This window comes from Buteo buteo, chromosome 6 (genome assembly GCF_964188355.1).
Source record: "Buteo buteo chromosome 6, bButBut1.hap1.1, whole genome shotgun sequence".
NCBI classification, from domain to species: Eukaryota; Metazoa; Chordata; class Aves; order Accipitriformes; family Accipitridae; genus Buteo; species Buteo buteo.
The window spans coordinates 29,511,683-29,536,281 of NC_134176.1; the positions used below are offsets into that span (position 1 = coordinate 29,511,683).

A 24,599-nucleotide genomic window follows, 5' to 3' on the forward strand; every position below is an offset into this window, starting at 1 on the left:
TTGCTACCACATTGAACACAGCCCCCCTCAACCAGCTCCTCATCACCTGTTCCCATTTCACTGCTGTCTTTCTCAGTGTGCCCTTAACCAATTTTATTCTACGGTTTTCCCACCTCGTACTGCAACAGATCCCACCTCTCTAGCCTACTATCTAGGCCATCTGTGCTTCTGTTCCATTAAACACTAAGCACGATGTGCTGTAATCTGCAAATCAATGCAAAAAATGGAAAACTTTAAAACTTCAGACAGAAAGACTTGTGGAGGGGAGGACGGGGGAGCATAAGGACGGCCATACAGGTCAGACCAGCGTCTGTCTAGTCCCAAATCTTGCCTCTGAGAGGGATGGTGGGAGATTGTAAAAAGCAGGGAAAGCTTAGAGGAATCTTTCCTGGTCTATCCTCCTCTATTCCAGCAAGATATCCTGTAGTTTTTAATTTACCTTTATCCTCTAAAGATGTAATGAAAATGAAGGTGATGATGATGAGAGTGAATTCAATGCTCTCATACAACACCAGGATGGCATTGCAAGAGTCATAAATTTCAAAACTTTTTGCCAAGCCCATGGAACAAAGAACACACACAGCTAAAACAAAGAAAAAAGGAGCTAAAAGCTGTACCTATTTTCACAGTAAATGATATTGAGGTCCATATTCACACGAGTGACAAACATGTGGCAGTCAATCCTGACTTCATTAATTGTAGGAGGTGGCAAAGCATGAGCAACGACAACAAGTCCCATGATTTGGCTGGGTACTGTCCGTCCGTGGGACAGTGACACTCTCAGACGTAACCGGCCTGTTATATGAATCACCTGGAAAATAAAAACAATAAAAGAAACCCCAGTGAATTCTGGATGCAACTGTGACATCAGTTTCTTTTAAAGGATAGCATTACTATTCCCTACTGACCACTTAACACAGCCAAAAATTGTATTAAGTAACTGCCAGTATTAGTGTTAAGCGTATTAATATTGGCTGTCAACATGTCCTATATGTCCTCATGGCAGAAAAGAAGACAAGAACATAACAGGCAAAAGCTTCACATTCATCAAATAAAAACCTCAGAACTCCTTGTGGTATTGATTTTTGTTGTGGTGGTTGTTACAGAAAGAAAGAAGAAAAAAACAAGCTAGAAATTCAACAAAAGAAAAGAGAGAGGGAGATAAAACTGAAACAATGAAGGTAGAAATTAATAAAATATTAATTTTTTAACATTTGGAAATTGTACATGAGACAAAGAGATTGGCAGTTTTGAAACTTTTCCAGAATGGATTTAATTGAATTGCTAGTCACCTACACCATGGAGAGACTGCTCACAGCCTTGAATTACTTCTTCTTTGTGGTTGGCAATTTGAGAAGGAACAGCTGAGAAGTGATCAATGAGCTCAGCTGCAGGATGGTCTTCTTGCATCGACAGCAAGCTTTTTTTTTTTTTTACGTAGACACATAATGCCTTTGCCTAGTACACTCTGTATGTATGGGGATCTCTGGGGGCAGATGGTTTCTTTCCCTATTCACAAGATAACACCAGAAGATGCCTGGGAGATGCAATTGCAACCCTGGAGAGTGAAATTCTAAGAATGCTGCCGGAAATGGAGTAAGTTGAAACTCTGGGAAAAGAACAATCCACTACTTCCAGTTTTACTCCTTCATGAGTTCTGTGGATAAAGAAAGGGGTTGTTTTTTTCAATAAAAGAATATAAATACAGCACTGATGGCAGATATCAAACTGAAAATGGAAACCACAGTTCCTGTACTCATGGATAAAAGAGCTGTAAGAACTGGCCGTTGCGGGCTATACCAGATTTTCACCCTGAGTGTGTTACAACATCAACATGAAGAGAAAGATTCCAGGGGATGGGGGCCCCTTTCACTGTGATCCCCGACTCACTACCCAGAGGTCAACAGAGATGTTGGTTGGTACTAGGTGCACTGGAGGAGGTGACAGAGATGGGATGTAGTTATAAGTTCACTGACACTCATCGCACAAAGACAGCAGCCAAACACTTTGCTTCTGATCTGAGATTGATTGTTAATAGAAACTGAAAGAAGAAAATCTTTCATTAATAAGACTGCAAACCACAAAGTGCATCCAAATTCAAATCTAATTCATGCTAGCAGATCCGTGATCTAAGCCTTGAAGTTTGTTTCTTTTTTTTAACCTAATCGTTAAAATACCTCCTTTCTCCATTATTTTACATTTCGACTCCAGCCAGTGTAGTGAATCTGAATGAGGAAAGTGATTAGCTGCTGTGTTTGTCCATTTCAGTTGCAGGTTTCTGACCACCCACATCTTTAGTAATTATTGCCTAAACTCACACTTAATGCACCTTCCAAGGGCAAACTATTCTATGAATATTTGAAAAAGTTCCTAAAGGCAAGGATGCAAACCCACCATTTCAAACACACTTTTTTATTTTTTTTTTTTCTCAAGACCTCATTAACTAATGAAGAAATAGCTAAAAGAAATAGGATTAACTTCACAAGAGGGGCAGTAATAGTATATTTTGCTCCTTCTAGCTAGGCTTGCATACACATCTGCTTTTTATCATTATCTGTCTCTTTTTATCATGCAGTTTCAGCTTACTGCAAAAAATCAAATCTGTAAATGCTTGGAAAAATGCTGATGGATAACTAGTAATAATGTGAAAAATCATCTCATACTGAACGTGCTATGCAAAAGTATTGTTGTTCTGTTGTTTTTTCATAAGAGTCCTCATGCTAATATGTTTGAAGTTGGCACTATCACTTGAGGGAATTTTTAAGATATATCATACTTAAAATCCGTTTATCTCTTCCTTGTATTTTTTGAAACCACCATGTCATTTGCAGTTAAATAACAACATGATTTGTTTTTGAGCAACTCTCTATTCAGTCAGTACCTCACTTTTTTTCTGATTTCTCATCTGAAATACACCTCAGATGTAGTATTGCACCAAGAGACAGTTCCAAACCTGCTAGACCCACCCTATATTAACGTTGTTGAATTTTAAGGGAGTTTGCTTCCAGATTCAAATTATTTAGCTTGTTCCTAGGTCTATCATGGATCAAAACATGTTCTAAATCCCCATCTGAATTAAAATTTTAGGGGTCAGCCCTCAATTGCATTCTGATTCTGTACACTGGGAAATGTACAGCAAACTGCCCATCAGTTCCAGTGCCTGTGTGCCTCTAAAGAAACTGTATTTCCATGCCTGAAATCCCTTTCTATGACAACATTAGTCAAACGCACCAAGTGGGAAATCTAATTGGTAGTAAAAAACAATTCTAGCTGTCATGACCTTGTCTACACTGTGAGTATTGCCACTTTTAACACTGGTTCATTTGAACTGGGATTAGGGGTGATAGGAATTATAGGGTCAATTATCTCCAGTAGCTAAAATTAATCTCTTTATAATTCAATCCCACAGCACTAGTCTATCATACCCTAAAGCAGTATTATGACTTTAATGAAGCTAAATTGCAAGAATAAACTGTTTTATGAAGGACAATACTTGGATCCAGATGTAAATATTTAACAAAAATTTCCTCGGAATATTCCGAAAATCAAAAGTAAATGCAGCTCTTCTGTGCAGTTTTCTTTATAAATGCTTTCTTCTGAAAAGTATGCAACAGTCCAAATCCATCTTTAAACTATAATTGTCTTCTTTCTTTCTAATACTGCTATATGAATAGACTGGCACATTTAGATGTCACAGCAAGAGAAGACAGTGATACTATTTTCTATCCATTATAAAAAGGTGGGTGAATGCTGTACACCTGATCACAGGCATCATCAGAAGCTTTGTATGTCAAGAGCTGTACAGATTTCCCCAGCATTTCTCCATCTGCCTCCTAAATGCAATTAGTAGCAAGACTGCTTTTTTACTCTAATGGGAGCTGGACTGGGTTAACAGTTCAGAGACTTTTTTGCTTACAAACTGTTTATTGGCAGGTCTTGTAACTTGCATGTTGATTTCATCCCATAGAAGCAGAGGGAAATCTTATGGTCAAAATAAACCTTGTGATCTGATCTAGACCAGGATTTGACATAGGTCATTCTGACCTCTGTTCTTGCTTGTAGCATAACCTAGTTGTATAACAGTTATACTTGGATATACAGGTGGATGAACCAAAAAGCATTTTGTAAGAATAAATTTTTTAACACTGTGAAATGAAAATAACATACGCATGCTGAAGCAAAACAAATATTATGAAAATCTTCTGTACAGTTTAATTGCTTTGTTAAAAAAATTCTAAATCAACTTTGCCTTACACTCCAATATTGGAAAAAAAAAATCATTATTTGGCTTTTATTTTTAGCTGATTAGAAAAGGGATTTGCAAAATATTGTAAGTACATGTAAACACAGTTTATGAGTGTGGGAGTGTTAACAAGCCACATTGCTTGGACAAATATATATTTCTTTTCTCTGCCATATGCTCTCTTTAGTCAGCAATAAGCGATAAGCCCTTAGATGTGGTCTACTAATGTCTACTCATTATAAACAAGCATATCACAAAGACCTTGATAAAACCTTTCCTCTGTCAATACTTAAGGAAAGGAAAGCCCAGCAACTGAAAAACACATCTGGAACCTGCTCATCATCCTTTAAAGCTAAATCTCACCTCTGGAGATGTAAATAATTTCTTTGTCAAAAGACATCTTTAAATATTACATCCGTTTTTTCACATACATGTGATGTCAGAGTAAGGACATGCATTACCAGAGGCTATAAAAACCTGCAAGCATGAAAAATCTGTGAATTTCACCTTTCAGATGTCTCTGTGTTCTTCAAAACTTAAACTTCCATTAGAAAGAAATTTCTAAACTATTTCTTTTGTTCTCTGTGTAAATCACTATGCCAATTTATTATGGGACTGAAACCACAGCACTGGCAGAAGTGCTCCCTCCACATCATTTCTCTCAATGAGGTATTAAATTTGAAGCCTTAAAATTATTGCTTAGACCCAAATTTTGCGAAGACAGTCACATAGGAAAACATCCTAATTTAGTTTGTGCACCTAGATATTTATTTAGCTGTCTTATGAACAACTCACACATACATTTATCCCCCTTTGCAGAAACAACTGTGATTACAGGGATATATATATTTGTTTTGGTTTCTCAAAGATGTTATTTTATATTTCCAAAACCAAGACCTAGATATTTAAAACACAATTAATTTAAACTGCTAAAATTGGCTGAAGAAATATCTAACAAATTATATCCATGTTCTTACATTTTTCTTCCAAAGAGATACTCACAGATACCTGGACATGAAACTCAAAACCTGCCTGTGACACTAGCGAGAGTCCACTGTCACATCTGAGTTCACGCAGTGATATCTTAAAGGTTCTCTTTTTCTGACATCAAAATATATCCATGCCTATCAACCTAAACTTCCATATAGGTTTCTTTATCTACCACAGTTTTCTTCTTTCCTCCCTGTACCCCACTGTAGTCACTACAACATTTCTATTTGCTTGTGTTTTCTCATGGTGAGAAGCCATTTATTTCTGGGGTTCCACAGCCCCATCCACATTGAGACCAAAGCCTGCTCTCCCAGTCTTCAGGAAAGCTTTAGGAAAATAGATCACTTGCCTATACTTATCATTCAGCAGCAGTTGGGATCAGAGAGGTACAGCACAGCCTTGTATTTGCAATTCCAGTAATACTTGTATATCCCATTCTCAGACTTACTGCATTTTTATAAACACTTCAGTATTCCTAACAGGAGGCCCCATGGAGCATGACACTTTCATGTTGAAAAGGAGTGAGATGCTACAGCTGTAAAATGTTGGATCATCCCACATGCACCAAGTTTGATGTGTCCCACATGCATCCAACTCGCTGTACACACAGACATCATTTCTCCATCATGTGTACAGTTAGCTTAACACACAGAGAACACATTGGACTTGCAGCATGAGCCATGTAAAGTAGTTTGCACATGCCCAGCGGCCACGCTTGGGGATTCCTGCATGTCTGGAAACCTGATCAATCACCCCTCAGATAGTGAAATTGTGAAAGGTAAAGTTTGTAGATATATGCTCCTCTTATATCAAAGTTAGATTTACTATCTCTTTTCATCTATAAAATAACCATCATACCATCTTTTCCCTTGTTAACATCACCCATAATTGTTCTCAACTCTTATTTGATTCAGAAGTTTGCTGCTTCAGTTTTAGCCTTGAAAAAGTGCTTGTATGCTGAAAAACCTGTTTCTTTGCATTTCTTCTGATTATAGTAGTCCATCTAATAAAAGATATTGCTTCTACACACAAACCTTGTCCTATTATATTAAGTCTGCACCAGAACAAAGAAAACTAGTAGTTAGTGCAGCTGTTAGTGGGTCTGAACCATGGTGGATAGAAAAAAAAGAGACTAAGCAGTAACCTATGACTCCTGAGAAACAGCTTTGTAAGTAAAATGCAGTCAGTCTTAATTCAGTTATGTTCTGAATGCTACCTGAACCACTGTCAAGAGTTGTGGTCTTGAGCACCCATTCAAAAAATACAAGTCTGATTTCAAGGAGGGCAAACATTATTCCTAACACATATGTAGTTTCAAGGTCAATAGCCTCTTTTCCATCTACAAGTACATTTCAAATCCCCTCAAATACACCTGCAAAAGGCAGTCTGAAAATGGAAATGGTATTTACATTTAAACAGCATATTTGGTCTCTGGACGTATTTTATTGTTAAAAAGTCAATACTAGTTGTTGGAGACACTCTAGGCTTTTCCCATCTTTCCTCTGGTATCACTCTCTCCAAATAATAAGATTCAAAAGCTATTTTGCTTCTTAAAACAGTCAGAGGCAGAATTTAGGCTAATCCCAAGGGGTTTTAAAAAAGTATCCTTATGAGACCTCAAACTCATTGGGTGCTTAAAGACAAGCATCACATGAGAAATACTCTGGCTTTGAAGGCTCAGTTCGTAGCTCTTGCTCAATCCCTAAAATGACCTGAACAGACTATTATTTATTGCATATGAGGAATGTTGAGACCAGCAGCAAGCACAATAGCCACAGTCACTTTCATTCAAGTACACCACACGGAACAGCTGCTCTTCTGCGTAAAAGTTAGTGTTTTGAGCACTCGTGCAAAAAGCCGCTCGTTCCTCAACCTCAGGTTGCATAACCTCTTATCTCCCACTTGCCTCTCACTAGATAATAAACTAAAGGGAAGGGAATGGGGACAGCTTTCTAACTCTCCAAAAGAGTGAAGACAAAACAAGAACCTGACATTGCCCACGTTATGTCTATCATATGAAGCTCCCTGATCTGGACGTGGCTAGGTTAGGGTTATCTAAAGAATAAACTATAACATCTCCATGGGAGTAATGGAAGACTGTTGTACGATAAACAATTCCCAAAGCTGCCATTTAAAAAAAAAAAAAAAAAAAAAAAGGCAGCATTTTCAAGAGTGTACAATAGGTTGGTTTTCAAGAGTTGTAAAATCTTCATAGCCTGGGAAATGAACAGCAGACCAGAGGTTGCTCAAGAATAATTAATAAAAATATATTTGCTATCAACATTTTTAGATCCTTTACATTAACATTATTAGACCCTCAATTTATGGCTGATTTTTATTCAGTTACATAACAGAATTTTCATTTTTATTATATGGGGTAATAGATTAGCAGTTATTGTTTACTATGGCATGGCACAGTGTCCTGCACCGTATACGGACACATATATATCTTTACCACCACGATGGCTCCCATGTCAGAATTCTGAGGTCCCGCCTTGCATTGGCATTCATTGCAGTAGTAAAAGTTGCATGATCAAGAGCCTCCATTCAAAAGCATATTTGTACTGTAAAATATCTTCCTGTGTTGTGATTTTTTATTAATTGCAATGGATTAGCAAGCTGGTTTTCTCTAAATAAAAGATGTAGAGCTGACACTCCTGAAATCACCCTCATAATATAAGCTCAAGAAATATTGTGCTGAGTCATTGCACATTATAATTTTTCATTTATTTTGCTTTATACAACTGCAGAGGTTTCTGTTTTCAGAATCAGTCCCTGCAAAAAGAGCTCCAAACATTCTACTATTAAGTAGTATCCTTTAAATATATGCAGTGTTAGTAATTCAACATGCCAGGTTTTATTTTAATACCTTTGAACCCTTTTCCTTTTTAAGATGTCTTATTAACAATTCAATCTATCAACACTGCATTATTTTTTCATAATTCCAAACTTACAAGCATTTGAAGAAGATCAACATTAAAAAAATGGGAAAAGAAGAAACTAAATGAAACCACCACACTGCAACCTGAAAAAGTAGCCATAAAAATTGGTTTTATAACAGAATACTTTTTGAAGTAATTGGCACAAAGACTGTTCTAGTGCAGATTGCTGCAAGAGCGCTCTTGGCAAGAACATCATAAGCACTAGCAAAACTTTAATATGCTCAAACAGCCAAATACAAACTGACACCAGGAACCCATGTGTGGCAACAAACAGGAAAAAAATAAAGTATCTCAATTTAATACAAACCTACATACAAAAGGATCAATTTTTACAATTCGTGGTTTAGCATACAATACAGCTGTCCTCAGAGTGAATACAGAGTAGCTATACATAAGAAATTAGAATTATCAATTCGGGGGAATTTCTCAAGAGTCCTTTTGATATGTAATACAGCAAATATAATGACTAAGAAACCAGACATCAATGCATTAAATGAGATCAGGTTGAGATCTATTTAGAAAAGACAGGTTTAAGCTGGAAAAAGAATCTCTTTGATATGACCTCCAGAGCAGACCATTTGCAGAAGGATTCAAGATGAGCAGATTTACCCTTGCATATCTGCTTGCTTCACAGCTGCTTTTAAATATAAACTCTTAAATATCTAATATTGAGTTATTGCAGAATTAAGTCTATATAGTAAAAAAAGATTAAGAACCTGGGATTTTCTTATACTTCTAGCAAATGTAATAATGGATTTTGTACGTTGAATTTTGAGGAATAAATGAAACATAGTCAATTTAAAATCTAGCTAACATAACTAACTTAGTTCTAAATGATCTATTATAGAATCTGGCTACTGCTGGTCTAAGCTAGGAATCTGGAATGCCTCAGAATTTTTGGTAGTCTGCATCCCTGATTTAAGGCCAATACTTTTTTAACCCTGAAACTCAAAAGATAGCTCCACTTTAAACAGGTTTTCCACTGCAAATCCCTTGGTGTTCAAATGTGTTGCATTTTTTTTGCCTCATGGAATGTTTGAAGTCCCCTTTAAAAATAATGCCTTGAGGTTATTTTTTCCTTAATACTATTTAAAGAAAGTTGAAAGCATTTAGCTATTGAAGTGTGCAGGGTTCTAATAAAGGAATTGTCATCCCTGCCCATGAGCAAACTCTCTCGGAGCTCACTATTCCAGAGTTCTTGTGCTCCTGTCAGCAGTAAAAATTAAACCTGAAAAAGGACTTTTGTTGCATCAGTTCCAATGAGAGTATTGGGGGGTGGTGGAAACTGGCTACATCATTCTGCAACAGAAAGTCCGGAAAGGTTTTTTAAAAAAAGTTAGCTTGAATCCTGTATGTCAGGGCAACCAAATCTTGTTGCACTAAAGACAACCAATCATAAGTAATCTTCAGATGTAGTGTCTTTATTTCTCTCTTTGGAGAGAGAAATAAAGTTTTAATTATTTTTTTCTTTTTTTTTTCCTACTGTTTTATTTGATATAGTTCTTAGCAATCCAACAATTACCTTAGGTGATTCTCTGCACAGTGAGCAAGGACTAGATAAAACAAAATATCTCATATTAATGCATTTTTCCCACACACAGAGAAAAAATGTAGAAAATGCTGTTGTCTGTAAAGACAGAAATGGCTTCCCCAACCTGGCCTTGATTAAGACAGTAATGTTTATGTTCTACTCAAGCTCTTCACCTGGGGTTGCAACCCCAGAATTCATTCTGAAGTTAGTCAAGAAAAGTCATATAGGAAGTCATAAGGAAGAGTGACTTCATTATTTTGTGGCTAAATGGGTGGAAAGATCTGAGTTTTTCTCATACTAGAGCAGGGACACACCATGAAAAAGGCTGAGAACTATCTGAATGTCATTAATACCAAGGTTCCTCTGCTTGTGCTAATGGTGTCTGGTACAGGCTCTTACACAGAGAAGCAACCATTCTGTGTATTTTAATACTTGCATGGTTTCCCCTAGTGTGGCCCCATTTCCACTGGCTGTGTACAAACACACAAGTTCTACTGAGACATGTTGGACAACAGAATGTGTGAGCTTTCCTGCAGAATGCCACAACTGTGACAGAAGCAAAGGTGGAGATGGGTAAAAAAAGATTAATTTCCCATAATTATTAACATGCTTTCACCTTCTTCCCATCAATGTCACTTATATGAATCTAAACTACAAATTTTCAATTTACAAGTGGAAAACATACAGTAAAGTATATGAGCTGACTTTATGAAAAATACAACTGCGCATTTCAGAAAAACTGCTGCAGGTGGCTAGTAATGCTTCCACATCCAGATGGCGAAAAGGAATGATCATCGGATGGGAGGCAAGAGTCTTCTGGCATGTCTGCCAGCATCTAGTCTCAGTAGTTCTCTGACTGTTCTCAGCATTATATTTGAACAATGTTAAACAGTCTCACATGGTCCTGATGAAGAAAGTAGCTAGCATTCAAATTGCAAGCCCCAAGCCCTAAAGTGGCTTTACAGAGACTCTGGCTGTAGCAGAAGGCTAGGGTGCACTATGACAGCCCTTCCAGAGAAGCAGCTGTGTGTCCCTAACAGCAGCTGTAGCAGGTCAAACCAAAGGCCTGCCTAGATCAGCATCCTCAACATGTCACTCAGGCTGGCTAAGGGAGAGTATCAGACTAGGCAAGCATCTAATGGCATTTCCCTTGTGTATTCTCCCAGCACTTCCTGAGGCACAGGCATGTTCTTTGGTAAGCTTTTGGCATTCATAGTGCCCTGTGGCAATGAGTTTCACTGTTGAAATCTGGAATCGGTAAATGCCTCCTTTTGCTTGTTCTGAATTTGTCTTTTACTAATTTAATTTTGTTCCCCACGCTACATATTGAGAGATTGCAGAAAATTATACCCCATTCACCTTCTCCATACACTGATGTTTTCTATCATGTGACTCCATAGTTATCTTTCTTCAAAGCTGAATCTCCTAGGTATATTTTAGCTGTTCCACAACATTGATCAATGTTGTCACTTTTTTGCTGTTCTACGATCTTCAGTTTGAGATGAGGTGGGATAACAAGTGCACAAGTATTCAAGATATAGGAAAAACATTGATTTATACAATGATATAATGACATTGTCTGTTTGATTTTTAATTTCTTTCCTAATAATTTCTTAGCACTCTGTTTGCTTTCTGACCACTACTGAGCACTAAGCTGTTCTTTTCATAAACCTCCCATTACAACTCCAAGGTACCTCCTCTGAGCAGTAACAGCTGGTTCAGAGCTCTTCGTTGTATATATACAGCCAGGATTGTATTTTGTGTATTACTTTACATTTACCTGAACTGAATTTTATCTGCTATTTTATTGCCCCTTCACACAGAATCATGAAGTTCTTGTGCTACTGTTCATGTTAGACTTACATTTTTACAATCCAATAAGCACTGCAACTTTCCTGTTCACCTTGGTTTCCATTTAATTTATGAATGTGTTGAGAACAAAGGCCCCAGGAACAGCAATTTCTCTGAAAAAGCAGGACTGACTGCTTAAACTGAGAAAACTGACCATTCCTGGGTTTTAGTTTTTAAAGCACTTACTAATCCATGAGAGGATCCTCCCCCTCCGCTGGGAGCTTAATTTCTTTCAGACTTTTGGTCAGGGATGGTGCTGGTTCCCATGCTGGAAATGCAGCTATTCTGTATCAAATGGAAATCCCCTGTAGACACACTTGCCCGAGAAAGCTTTGCAACAGTCTTTGACTTTTCCTTGACATATTGTATTTACTCAGATGTCTATCAGTTCTATTTTTATTTTAGTTTCAGTAGAAGTGTTCTAGGTTATGAACTCCCTTGTGCTAAGACACAAGGAAGGTGGTGCCTACTGTTTACACTAAGCACTGTAAATTAAGGTATATGAGAGGAACATGTCTACTAGAAGACGTCCTTCCTGAAACAAATCTCTGTATGACTTTCTGCAAAAAATGAGAATGAGTATACAGACTTATTCTGCACAATTCTGTGAAATGCAATGAAATAATACTGATAAATTAATGGAGACATACAAACTGTGTGTTCAGTGGCAGTGATACCAATAGGTCATAAATGTTTGGATCTCAGGGTCAAGCTCCTTTCCATAGATGTGTGACCTGTAAGCCTCTAGCAACATCCTAAGTGTCTCCTGAAAATTTTGAACAATATGAAAATATATACTTTCAATCAAATCAAATAAAATTTTCCCAGAAATATTCAGTGATGTGATCTGTTTCATGTCAAATCACCCCAATTTTGCAGAAGACTGGTGACCCAAAATCAAGTTAGTTTTGTGGAGAGGAGGGTTTTTGTGGGTATTTCAAGAAACTGTCTTGTCATTACTAGCTGAAGTCACCCAAACAAGGTATGTGATTTCTCTTTGAAGAAAAAACTTTTATTCCACTTGGAGATGGATGGTCTTTGCAAAGCTCTGACCTTCTCCTTGACAGCTACAAATGGACTACTATTTATGATTTGTTTCTATAATCCACTTAATGTAGCAAGCTAGATTATAGATAGCAATTTATTCATAAAAATCATAATAAAACAGCATTGTTTTAAATGCTAGATGTGGATAAATGGGGAGCAAGAACTGATGAGACAAGATTCGTGTTCTTGAATCTACACTGAAGAATTATGGCAGCTTCTTGCTTTATCTGCATTGGAATCAATTTAGTTACTTTTAATTCACTAATTTTCTGTTGTTTGCTTAACATTTATTAATTGATTGTCATACTTATGCAATTAATTCAAAAGTTGGCAAGTTTAACATGCAGAGATTAATTTTCTTTTACTAACCCGCCACCTAGAATATGTTTTTTTTGAAAAACAGGTTACCAAGAAATTACCTCCACATCAATCATATTTATGAATGAGATACAGTAGGGGTGTTGTATGCCATCTGTCAATCCATACTGAACCTTTCCTTATATTTGACTAAGTTTTTCTATGTAATTTAATAAAATTACAAGAAAAAATTAGGACAGCTCTGTCTTTCACTCACTGCAGTCCTAACCAAAAGTCAGGCTGAACACCTAGGACTTATCCTCTGCAAGGCTGGGAGTCTCTCATTGAAGAGTATGATGCATCTCAGGTCGAACTGAAATAAATGGTACGCCTGCCCCATCATTTGGGATCTGCACCTTCACAACAACCTTCAGGTTGCTCAGCTGTCAACTGTTTCTCATCTGGAATGAGAGCCATTCATTTGCCCTTCATGTCACACTCATTTATGACGGCTGAAATGTTTATTCAGAAGGGGAGTAGAGATAATGAGCAAGGGTTTTTTGCTCTTGGTTACCAGGGCCTATTCACAAGACTTCAGACTCGCTCACTGTGTTCCTCATTGCAACACAAAACAGCAGAGAGTGAGAGAAAAAATAGTGTTCCCAACTCTCATTATTTTATTATAACTTTTACCATATTTGGTGTTTAACTGAAAGCCTCATTTTCTGTGTATTTTCTCCTCTGTGTGTCACTCAGGCTTCTGCTGTAAACTGGTCGAATCGATAAAATAGACTTTTTTATAGAGAGAGGCAAGGAATATGCCTTAGACAATAAGTTTCTTTGTGGCCTATACAAGGCTAGAATGGACCCAAGCATTTTGATCTCAAAATGAGGATTTAATATCTCTCACAGACAGTACAGATGTTCAGATAAATCTGCAGAGTTAGGTACAAGAAGACACACAGAATGAATTCAGCACTCAATGCAGACTGTAAGATACATGAGTATGCAAGCTGTGATGCATGGAAGTGCTGTAGGGCTTCTAGGAACCCAACCCAGACGTTTATTTATTTTTGCACAGAAACCAAAACATGGCCCTGTTTCTCTCTCCTGTAATGTTGGGAAAACTATGTAGAAGAAAACTTTAGTCTTTTCAGCATTTGAGTTAAAATCGGAAGGTAGCTCTTTATGTAACAACTAAGGGTAGAACATACATGTACATTCATATATGCTTTAATCACATGACAAGCCCACTGATTTAGTGGGACTAGATCCATGGTCTATTTGCAAAATAAGAGTCTAAATGATCTTGGCATCCACTAATAAGATTGTGAGAAATGTAGATAATCTTTAACAAATCAAGATCAGTGGGTTCCTATAGAATGTAATAGAAATCTATAAAACAAATGTGAAAAGCCTTAGAACAGTATCTTTTTGATGGGTTTTAAAACCATCCCATGGTAATCTTTAGCAAGCGCATAAATTCTCTGTTAAAATCTATGAGATCATTAAAGATACCTGGAAAAAAGATATCACATCATTCTTATTAACCTGGTAGAACTTTTCAGTAAAGAAAGGGAAATAGACTAGGAACATATGTAAATCTTGGAGTCTTTTATATATTTTGACCTGGTGAGTCATTAGCAGCCCACTGCACATTGATCTACACCCCTGTGAAACCCAGTGGTGCCTGCTATTGCTTAGACCATGTAAAACAGCTCAGGATTTAGCTCGTTATCCTGTTTAAGTCACTTTATTGTTATTTCTCTTGTTTTGTCATCCACTTATGCTGAGCACCTTCCTTAAATCTCAGGTGATATCCACAGGACACTTTGTACAAACATGTCCTTCGAATAATTGACTGTCTAGTTTAGCTGCTAAATTTAAAGCAAGCCAGGGCTATGGCACTGTATATTTTGTTGGATATATTTTCTGGCTTTGTGGGGTATTGGCTGCATGTTCTGATAAAAACTGAGGCTAAATGAACTCTACAATTTGTATTCCTACAGCCACAAGTTTATTGGCTTGTTTTTTCTTTTTTCTTTTTTTTCCTTGGCTCTGTCTGTAAGGTTCATTACTTACAGTTACTGCAGAATCAATTTGAAATGGCCAAAATCAGTGATGGAATTTATAGCACAATAAACATACTGCCATACAAGTGCTGTTACACATGAAAGGGTCTCAGAATATTCTTTTCAGCAATCCTTCTATATAGCAGAGTGTTCTGTTTTTATCAATTTAACGGAATCATCACAGGCATATTCTGAGAGGTGTAATCCTGACAGCTACACAGCAGATTTTCTCTGAGGCAGATATTTTTACAGGAAAACAATATTATTGATAAAATCTTAGCATATCAGAACACAGAAAAGAAACTGAACATATTTTTTTCATTCTCCACATCAGGCATTTGCAGTTCCATTCCCGCCCCCCACCCCGCCAAACCAGAAAGAGTTTATGAAGAAAGCATTCTCATGCTCCTTGAGATATATATTAATTAGTTATCATTTTAGCAACCCTGAAATCTAGCGTAAGAGCACATGGTGGGCACTATGCTGTGTGGAAAATGTGGAGGGCACTTGAAGCTAAAACATGAAGTATAGCATCAGTAGTTGCCTGTTTATAAAGTTTATAAAGATTTACATTTCTACTTAGTCTATTTTTCTTTCCAAGTGTCTCTATTATAGACATCTCATATTTTACACCATTTTGAAGCACAGAAAGTTTTAACTTTAGCATGATGCATTGTGAAAAAAATACAGAAAAGACAGATGGCAGGCTGTCCTCCCCAAAACTCGATTTCATAATATGCATGTGATTGCTAATAGGCAGGCACTAAAAAACAATTTTCCTTGATGGAGAAGAGCTGATAAATTGTCAACATAAACTTCATCTGTGGTTGCTCCAGTGATCTAAAGCTCTTCTGTGAGTTTTGTACCATCAAAGTCTGCATCTTACAACCATATCAAAATTTATGAATGCATATGACTATAAAGTGACTGAAAACAACCCATAATGCATGTTTGTGTATTGTGAATCAGCTCCTTGCTTCCTCAGGAAACACTGTGTCCAGTGCCCCATTCCTAACCTTGGGCATGTGACTGTGGGAGAGCCAGACTGTGTTCAGTGATGCCCTGTGAGCTAATTAAAACAGAGCTCTGCATCTAGGTAGCTCTTAAACACAGTGCTAGGTCTAGTGGTGGACTGACCTAACCAACGTAGTCTTTGTAGCAATACAACAATGTGAAGGATCACAAGAACTGAAAGCAGTTGATTAGTTAGGAAAAAAATATACATTTCTGGGCACTTGAGCAAGGAGAAATGAATGAAAAGACTAATAAGGTAATGATTTTCAAGAAGAGAAATGTTCATCTAATATTTCAGAGAAAAAACATGCCTGGACCTTCCAATATATGTCAAAAGTGAAAGGGCTCATTGAGTTCACATGAAATAAAATTAAGCACTCCATCCATGCATGCACAAATTCTTGGGGAAAATGCCCAAACTATTTGTACATAGAATGAGACACATTTACATTGAAAGTGCAGAGTTCATTTCAGATTTAAACATCTCACTGTAACTGGTAACTACTAATTTTGATTTTTTAAAGGCTTATAACTGTTAAATATTTGCACGCCTGTATGAATTCAGATCTTATTTCTGAGAATAACTGAGAAGCAGTAACTCAACAGCAGATGAGCTGTGACTGCTCTGTTATAAACATATTTGCCTGGAACAAAATAACGTGATGATTCCACCACATATTTAATTGCAAAAGTTTCATAAAGTTTGATTGTGAAAAGACTATGAAACATTTTGATCCGGCTTTTTTTGTTATACAGAGGAGACACTACTTGCAAGTACGTGACCAGTTCTGTAAAGTGAAGCCATGGAAAGAATCCATATTTCTTGAACTTTCTTTTAATTAGAGCAATACTGTAAATTTTAAAGGCACTGGACTTGCATCCTGTTGCTCTAATTGTTTCCAGTCTATATTACTCTTCATATGTCCCCTAAATAAAAAAAAAAACAAAACAAAAACCCAGCAGTACACCAAGAATAGATCTCAAATTTAGGAAATATTGCCAAACTAGGCAGATATGCTCTTTTCCAAGTATATTTGGATAGAGTCACTGATGTGCTATATTGTTTGGTTTAGGATGGAAAATTATACAAAGACTAGAATTATAACTGAATAAGTCTTGTACAAAGGAAAGGGGTATGGGAGCTTCTAATGTGCTATCACAAACAAAAGTGGAAAATATATTGTTTACAACTGATGAAACAGACCTTGGCTACGTCCTTTTAATGGCAAGCAATTCACACAGCAATGTGTACAAGAAGTTCAGAAAGAATAAAATACCTATCCATAAAAAGTGAAATAAAACTTGTAACCCTCTTCAGGGTAACCTCTTCAGAGCTCAGACCTCTTTATGCAATCCGTATGGATTCCCAGTAAAGGCTCCTGTATGAAGTTTGTAAGAAAATTACCACTTCTTGTAATACACTTACTGTTTTCATTTTGGGGGGGTCTTTTGTATGAATTTTAAGTAATGGAGAAAATTAAGATAATTGTGCTTTCCCAAGCTTGTTCTCAGATACTGATTATTTTCCTTTAAGCAGGCACAAAATTCTTGGTTCTAAGGAGGGACAGCCAAAAAATATAGCAGTAACAATTAAAATTTCTTATTTCATACTGGTTATAGATGCATTAAGGTATATAAGCTCCAGGGTCAGTATAAGCCTTGCTCAGCTTTCTTTAAAAGCATTGGGAGTAATAAAGACTTCCATTTTATCTTCAGTGAAATAATACTGCTGAAATATCACCTCATTTTTGATGTCAGCAGTGATTTCTTTTTACCTCCATGATGTCAAATGGGAATTATTATTATTAGAAAGACGGCTTCCTAATGATGCTGTAAAAAGGAGAAACTGAAACTATTCCCACCAAACATCTATATTCTGCCTTCTCCATAGGGTAAAGCAGATGGGCTCAACCAAATGCCATTCTTCAGCTAGTATCAGTGCATTAAACAGACAAATCAAGAGGCATGTTTAAACATTTAGAACAGAAGCATAGTGGCTTGTTTGGTTATAAAGTGGTGTACATGCACCCTGGACAATAGAGAAAAAGGACATTTATACTATAGGAATTCTCTGGGAAACATGGCCTGAAACATTCATGATCAATTTTCTGTTCTAGAAGCTAAAAACTGCAAATCAGTGTCCAGATCATTATCCAGAAGTCATTGCACCAGGTTAAGTCAACAAGTACAAGGAATGAAAGCCTCATATGATGGTCCTTGTTTGACTACCGGCTTCATGTGTGGTATACTGGTGATGGATACATCACTGAAATGCTCTGTGCCTTTGTTCTCCCATTGTGTCAAATGAGCAGGTACAGAGGAACCTTGCTTCATATGACAGCAAATTATACTAAAAAACTTGGGGTTTGAGTAAATGATGGGCCTTGAACCTTATGCAACAGCTGCAAAGTAGTACTATCTGAGTGAGTGAATGGGGCATTTTGGTTTGCTAATACTTTCACTTTGGTCCAAATATAAAAAGCTACAGTGCATAATGATTCCCTACCATTTTTACACGTGCTTATTACATGTATTGCTTCACACTAGTTGATAAAGCATGGAGGTCTTTAGGGTGGAGAAATCTATGGTGGATATAAAAAAAAATTAATCAAATTGAAAAAAAAATGTATCTATATAAAGTTTGTTTGTTTTGAAATAAGAAAGACAAAGTTTGCAAGGAACCAAGCCAGCTGTCAGCTGAGGAGGTGGATACCACCAGCTCTGCTCCTCTCCCACAACAAGGTGGCAGGAACAGCAGCCTCAGGGAGCTCCCCTGGACTAAATCCAAGCGGCAGGAAAAATGTGTTTTTCTGCTAGTACTTTGCTTCTTTTTCTTTCTGAGGAAAAGAATTTTGGAGTAGCTCTTCTACAGCTAGTGGTAGCCCAGTTGAGAGCAGGAGTTCATATTTTTCTAGGTTTTCTGTGAAGGTTCTGCTAAATTTCACACTATATGATCTGAGTACTTTTTTATTTAGCATCTCATTTTGCCTGTTCAGGGCAACCATCAAAACAAAGGAAGTACCAGCCTGAGAAAATGAAGTGTGATGTGCTGGAACACAGAGATGATTTGACAATATTCATGCACTAGGAAGAAAGGCTGAGGATGAAGTACAGCATGTAATCACAGTTGGCTCTGACACAAACAGCCATTGTTATCTTTGGCAAGTTACTTGATCTCTTGGTATGTCAGCACTTTCCAGCCTCAGAGGAGTGTTGCAATACATTCATTAATATAAATGACATTATAAGCAACAGGAAAAAGCCAATAAAACATAATGCTTTACACAGGTAAGAACCTGCACAAAAGGTAAATGAAAATTTAAAAACCGTGTGGGAATTACAGGTTAAAAAGGAAATGAGAAATAAAGATGTTTTTCAAAGTTCATGATGAGGTGAAATCATAATTCAGTGTTTATCTCACTGTTGCACAATGCAAATAAATTAATGCAGGTATTATATCACTAAGAAGATGTGAAGAGTAGGGAGCAGGAAAAAAAGGAACTTTTAAAAGGATTTGGCTTTAACAGGACAAAGGAACAGCCTGATCCTTATGAAATGTGGGCAGCTAACATTTCAGCATGTATTGAATACAATAATCAATGATGAAGGAAAAATTACAGGGAAGTAATTCATAATGACAATATTTAAATAGTATTTAAAATTTTTCAGCTGTTTGTAAAAGATATTTTCTCTACTGTTTTTTAAATTTCAAAGAACATGTGATTGTAAAGCATTAATGAGACCCAACTTGTGTAGCTGGTATATAAAATGAGCTGTACAACTTTAGCTATTCAAGGGAACATGCATGGTGGCCTTTCCTTTGTGGAGTGGACATGGAGACAGGCAATAATCCACAGGTTTACCTCCTTGAGTGCAACAACTATGCTTTTTCCTGGTGTCTTCATTACTTACACATGAATGAACAAAGGAACTTCTGCGTGCCCACTAATACAGCCTGTGACAGATCATAGTGTAATGAAAGTAATGTCTGAGTGTGTAGGTTCCACATTTGTGGAACAACTTTATTCCTAGAAGGTATTCTTGTTTAGAATTTTCATGCAATTCTTCAAGAAAATATTTACTTGCAGAGGCAACAGTGAAAAATACTCTCTTGCAAAAATATATTCTTCTCCCTCTAGTTAACTCATCACAGTTCTACAAAAGCTAGATACACGTGTTTGCATAAGATATCAGGATTATACCCTTATGACTATCAATTCAAGACATATTTTCTGTTCCACAGCTATTGATCTCATGTTACCAGATCAAGACAATGTGCAACAATGAGAAACACAATGAGAAACAGATTTTCTTAAATGTAAAATTCACTGAAATGCAAGTTTAAGAACCTTCCATTCAGTTTCATCTTAGTTCTGAATTTTTTTGACTGTTTCACACTCAATAAAGTTTTACCAGTGGAAGGATGATCCTGCTTCTGCAAGTATCTGCTGAACAGCAGGAAGATGCTTTCATCTACATTAGCTTAATATTAGTTACATTTTTTTAATGTATGAGTTTATTGTCTTTTCTAAACATACTTTGGACAAAAACTGTGACCTGTTGAAAGTGTAGGGATAATTAAAATGGTTATTAGTGTTTGCATTTGCACATCTAAGACAATGTTTACATTATGAAAAGGAGGTGGGCCAAAATATCCACTGGCAGCAGTTACAAAACAGCCAAGTGGAGCAGAGATGTTGGCAGCAGCATCTGCCTGTCCTAGAGCAAATTCTGGCTCGTGATTCTTCACAGTGCGGTTTTCTTTGCTACTACATAAGGCATACTCCCAATCATTAACAATAAGCAATGGCAGACAACATTGGTGGATAACTTAAGAAAACTCTGTGGACTGAAGATCTCTCATTTTCAGTAGGCATTCCCACCTGGGAGCATGACACCTTTCTTGCAGCGTGTAATAGGAGGTATTTTCTGGATCCAACTCTGGTGAGATCTCATTATTCTCATCCCGCTCACTGATCTCTGTTTATTAACACTGCAACGGGTCTCACACTGCACTACTAGTTCATCTAGATAATTAGTGCTACTTATGAAAGTGAGACAAACATTTTGTTTCTCTATGACTCAATAAAACTTGGTTCTTGAAAGAATACCAGATTTGGCTTGGAGCTGATCTCTGTCCATTTTTAATATTTTATTATGTATCAGAGTAAATCTTGATCTCATAATTTTCTTTCACTGTTGTATCCACTGACTTTTAAGAAAGGTAGCTTCAGAATTATACTGCCTAAAGATCAGCATCAAAGGCAATTGCTGCTAATCTGGTGATATTATTAACTTTTCAAATCACTTATTCTTTGAAAACAGAATTTATGAAAATAGAACATGTCCCAGAAAGCAATCTGTGTTTGCTCAATTTTATGTTTTCTTCTCTTTCAGAACCCAGTTTGTGATTTCCCATTTACAGAGTCTGGAACACACTGCAGCAAAATCACAATTCTGAAGCCATGTGACCATTTAAGACAATATCTGAGGAGAAACACATCCTGATACAGGAGTCAGGAATACTACAGCTGCAGTCATCATGAGGAACGATGAAAGCTTGAGTCTTTGTTTTCAAGAAGACTGTTATTAAAAAGGCCTTTTATATAATACTAACCAGTTAGTTTCATTAGTGCTACTGCAAAAATGAATGCCTAACATACATTTATGTCTCCAGATGGTAGAACAGTGCTATAAATCCCATTTAAAAGATGCTCAGCCCTGAAAATGTTTTTTGAGAAGGTAGAGTTAGTAGCTGCTGAACACTTTTAAAAAAGTGGTTAATGTATTTAGATGCTATGTGTGAATCAAGCTTTTCCAGACAGCTCTCCTAATAGAATCTCACAGCTCTATAGCAAGGCATAAAATGAACTCTAGTCTTCTTAATCCTGTTGCAGACCATCTTTTCTTGAACCGTATCTTTATATCTACAAGTAGATACTTCATAAGACTCAGATTGGCCCATTAGTATTTTGTTCTTTTATAAGTAATGCTGCATCTTTACTAGCTAAGAGACTTCCTTTTGACTAAAAGGTCATCGATTTACATGGGTGAATTCTCGATCAGTTCTTTCTCTCTGACAAATTACCTTTAAGTCTTCCCAGTGCTGAAAAGTCTGGGGAATGCATGTGCTGACATTTAGAAAACTCTTCACATAATGCTTCCTGATGTTGGTTTCTTATTCCTTCTTCACTCAATTAAGGAGGTGTGGCAGTAGCCATGTGATGAAATACTAAATTCTGCAGTTTTCTTTCTTCCTACAGAGAAAGGTCAGGATACCTTTCCAGGACAGAGCAAAATGCTTGACAGAAAAGATTTCAAGGGGGAAAAATAATAGAAGAGGAGAAAAGAATTTAGGCCGAGCTGGAATGTGGGGTATGTGAATTCCCTCAGGCTGAGGAGGGAATTAAATCTGGCTCTAACATAGCCCACATCTGAGAAAAGTACTAATCATTACACTGTTATGCAAAAAACCAGCTGCCTTCTCTTTCTTTCTCCTTCCTATTCCCCTGAAATGGAAGGTGGTTTTCTGCTGTGTTCTTAACTAGCCCATGATATATTCGGTCCTTAAAGTGATTTTGGAATAGGGACATCTTCTTTCTGAATTCCAGATGAGTCTTTCACTTAGATGGGAAACAATAATTTCAGTTTTGGATTGAATCAAGAAAATGGTATCACAAGGCAAGTGCAATGGCATAGTTTTGTCTCTCTAACAGAGTTTTTGGCTCTCTTGCCCTCTTGGATTACTGAATCTAAATTCTGCCAAAAACTGCACTTACTTCAAATGCATAACTGAGATTTACAAATCTTACCCAACTCTTCAAGTTCTTCTAAAAAAAGAAATAATAAAAAAATATTAATTTTAAATTGTGAATAAAGGCAGGAATTATGTGAAAAAGGCTGATAATAGAACTGCCATGGACATAAAATTTCGATGAGAAATTTAGATTCCATCTTCAAAATTGGCACTTAAAGAATTCTAGCTTTATGATTTTAAATGCAAAATCTGAGAGCACAGTCTCAGAAAATGTTTAATTTTAAACAAGTTGATAGAAAGGTACCATTGCACAAAACAAAAAATTGAATTCATGTAGACTACAAAGACTAATTTGTGAAAACACTTTTATGGGTTTTTAAATATTTTAAATATTTTTATATAGAGCAACTGATGTATGAGGCACAGCTAACCAAATTTGAATCCTCCATTATTGAAATGCAGACATTAGATGTGCAACAAAACATCAAAATTTCTAACCGAAACTTGCTAAACCAAATTTTTTATAGAGTAATTTACTTATTTTTATGCAGTATGTCCACCAGTACTTCAGATTATGCTGCTAGGTTTAACAGTCCTCTGTGATTTAGTAAGTAATGAAGATAACTTTGCTCCCTTCATTGCAATTTGGACAGTTTGTTCAAGCTTGCTTACTTTCCACAATTCTCTTACACATGAAGAACACCAGAGAGAAAAACAGGTGTAAATACCTGCTCTTGGCATTGATAAGAGCTGTGATTCTGTAAAGCAGCAATGCAGGGCTTACACCTGTATCCAGTGCTAACATTTCTGTGCCACATTAAAGGATTTCAGAACTCCTGAATGTGATATACAAATAGCTGAAACAAAGTCCATTCCATTCATCTCCAAAGACTATGTATGTGCTTTTCCATAATCCCAAGACTCTTTTCAAAGACACCAAGGCCTCACTTCAAGGCAGAAGTATCTGAGTAACCTAGCAAATATTTCTTTTCTCAATAATACAGGCTCAAAAGTCTAAGGTTGTAAGATTTTGATCAGCACATGATAGCTGCTCTATTTACTTCCAGTTACTGAAGAGTCTGCAGTAGACTCACTGCCTTGTGACCTCAATGACTTTGATATTTTAATGACATGGGAGACTGTTTCTTGTTGACACTGAATGGGCCAAGGCATCTAGGTAACACAGCAGATAGAAAGTACCACTGCAAGTAGGAAGGTACGGTCTGAAGGATTTTTAAGGTGCCCTTAAGTCTGCTGATGGATCGCCATGAAGGTTGATTGCCAGCTTCTTGGGAGACTGAGAGGCGACAGATGTTGGTTATACTAAATTCAGAGATTGCCACAGCGACAGTAAAAGTACAAGGCAATCTCTTCATGTTTGCTTATCCACCTCTGTAATAGCTTATCATGAAAGAGCTACTCCATAAAACAGTAGAGGAATGTGTATGGATATATACTAACATATCTGATGAGCTGATGAACTGGAAACTACTGGCAACTACTGGCTCTGATGATGTTTGATGCTTTGACTACTTTTTCATCCCAATAGTTATGCTTTGTTCAAGAGACCAGTATCAGGCTCTAAAGGTTTGAACAGAAAAAATCCTAGCACAATCTGACATGAAAGTAAGTGTGACAAAACAATAATGTGATACTATAGGGGAGTAGGAAAAGTATCACTGGACTTGAACAAAGTAGTTTTCAGTTAAAATTTGCTTTGAGATATGCCTGACAATAGAAACATTGAAGGTGGGATAATCGTTAAGTGGACAGAATTGTGACCCTCAAATGGAGGAAAACAAATGGAAAAGGAGATAAAACGGAGACAACAAAAATCCAAATTAAATACAAACCT

General features: G+C 36.8%; 1 protein-coding gene across 2 annotated transcripts in view; it reads right to left on the minus strand.

Moving 5' to 3' along the window:
• The window catches only part of NPAS3 (neuronal PAS domain protein 3), a 623,235-nt gene that overhangs the window by 32,350 nt on the left and 566,286 nt on the right, over positions 1 to 24,599 (minus strand). For both annotated transcript variants that reach the window (XM_075030304.1, XM_075030305.1), the window contains one exon: positions 618 to 811. In XM_075030304.1, the coding sequence (XP_074886405.1) occupies positions 618 to 811 (194 nt within the window). The remainder of the gene's footprint in view (positions 1 to 617; positions 812 to 24,599) is intronic.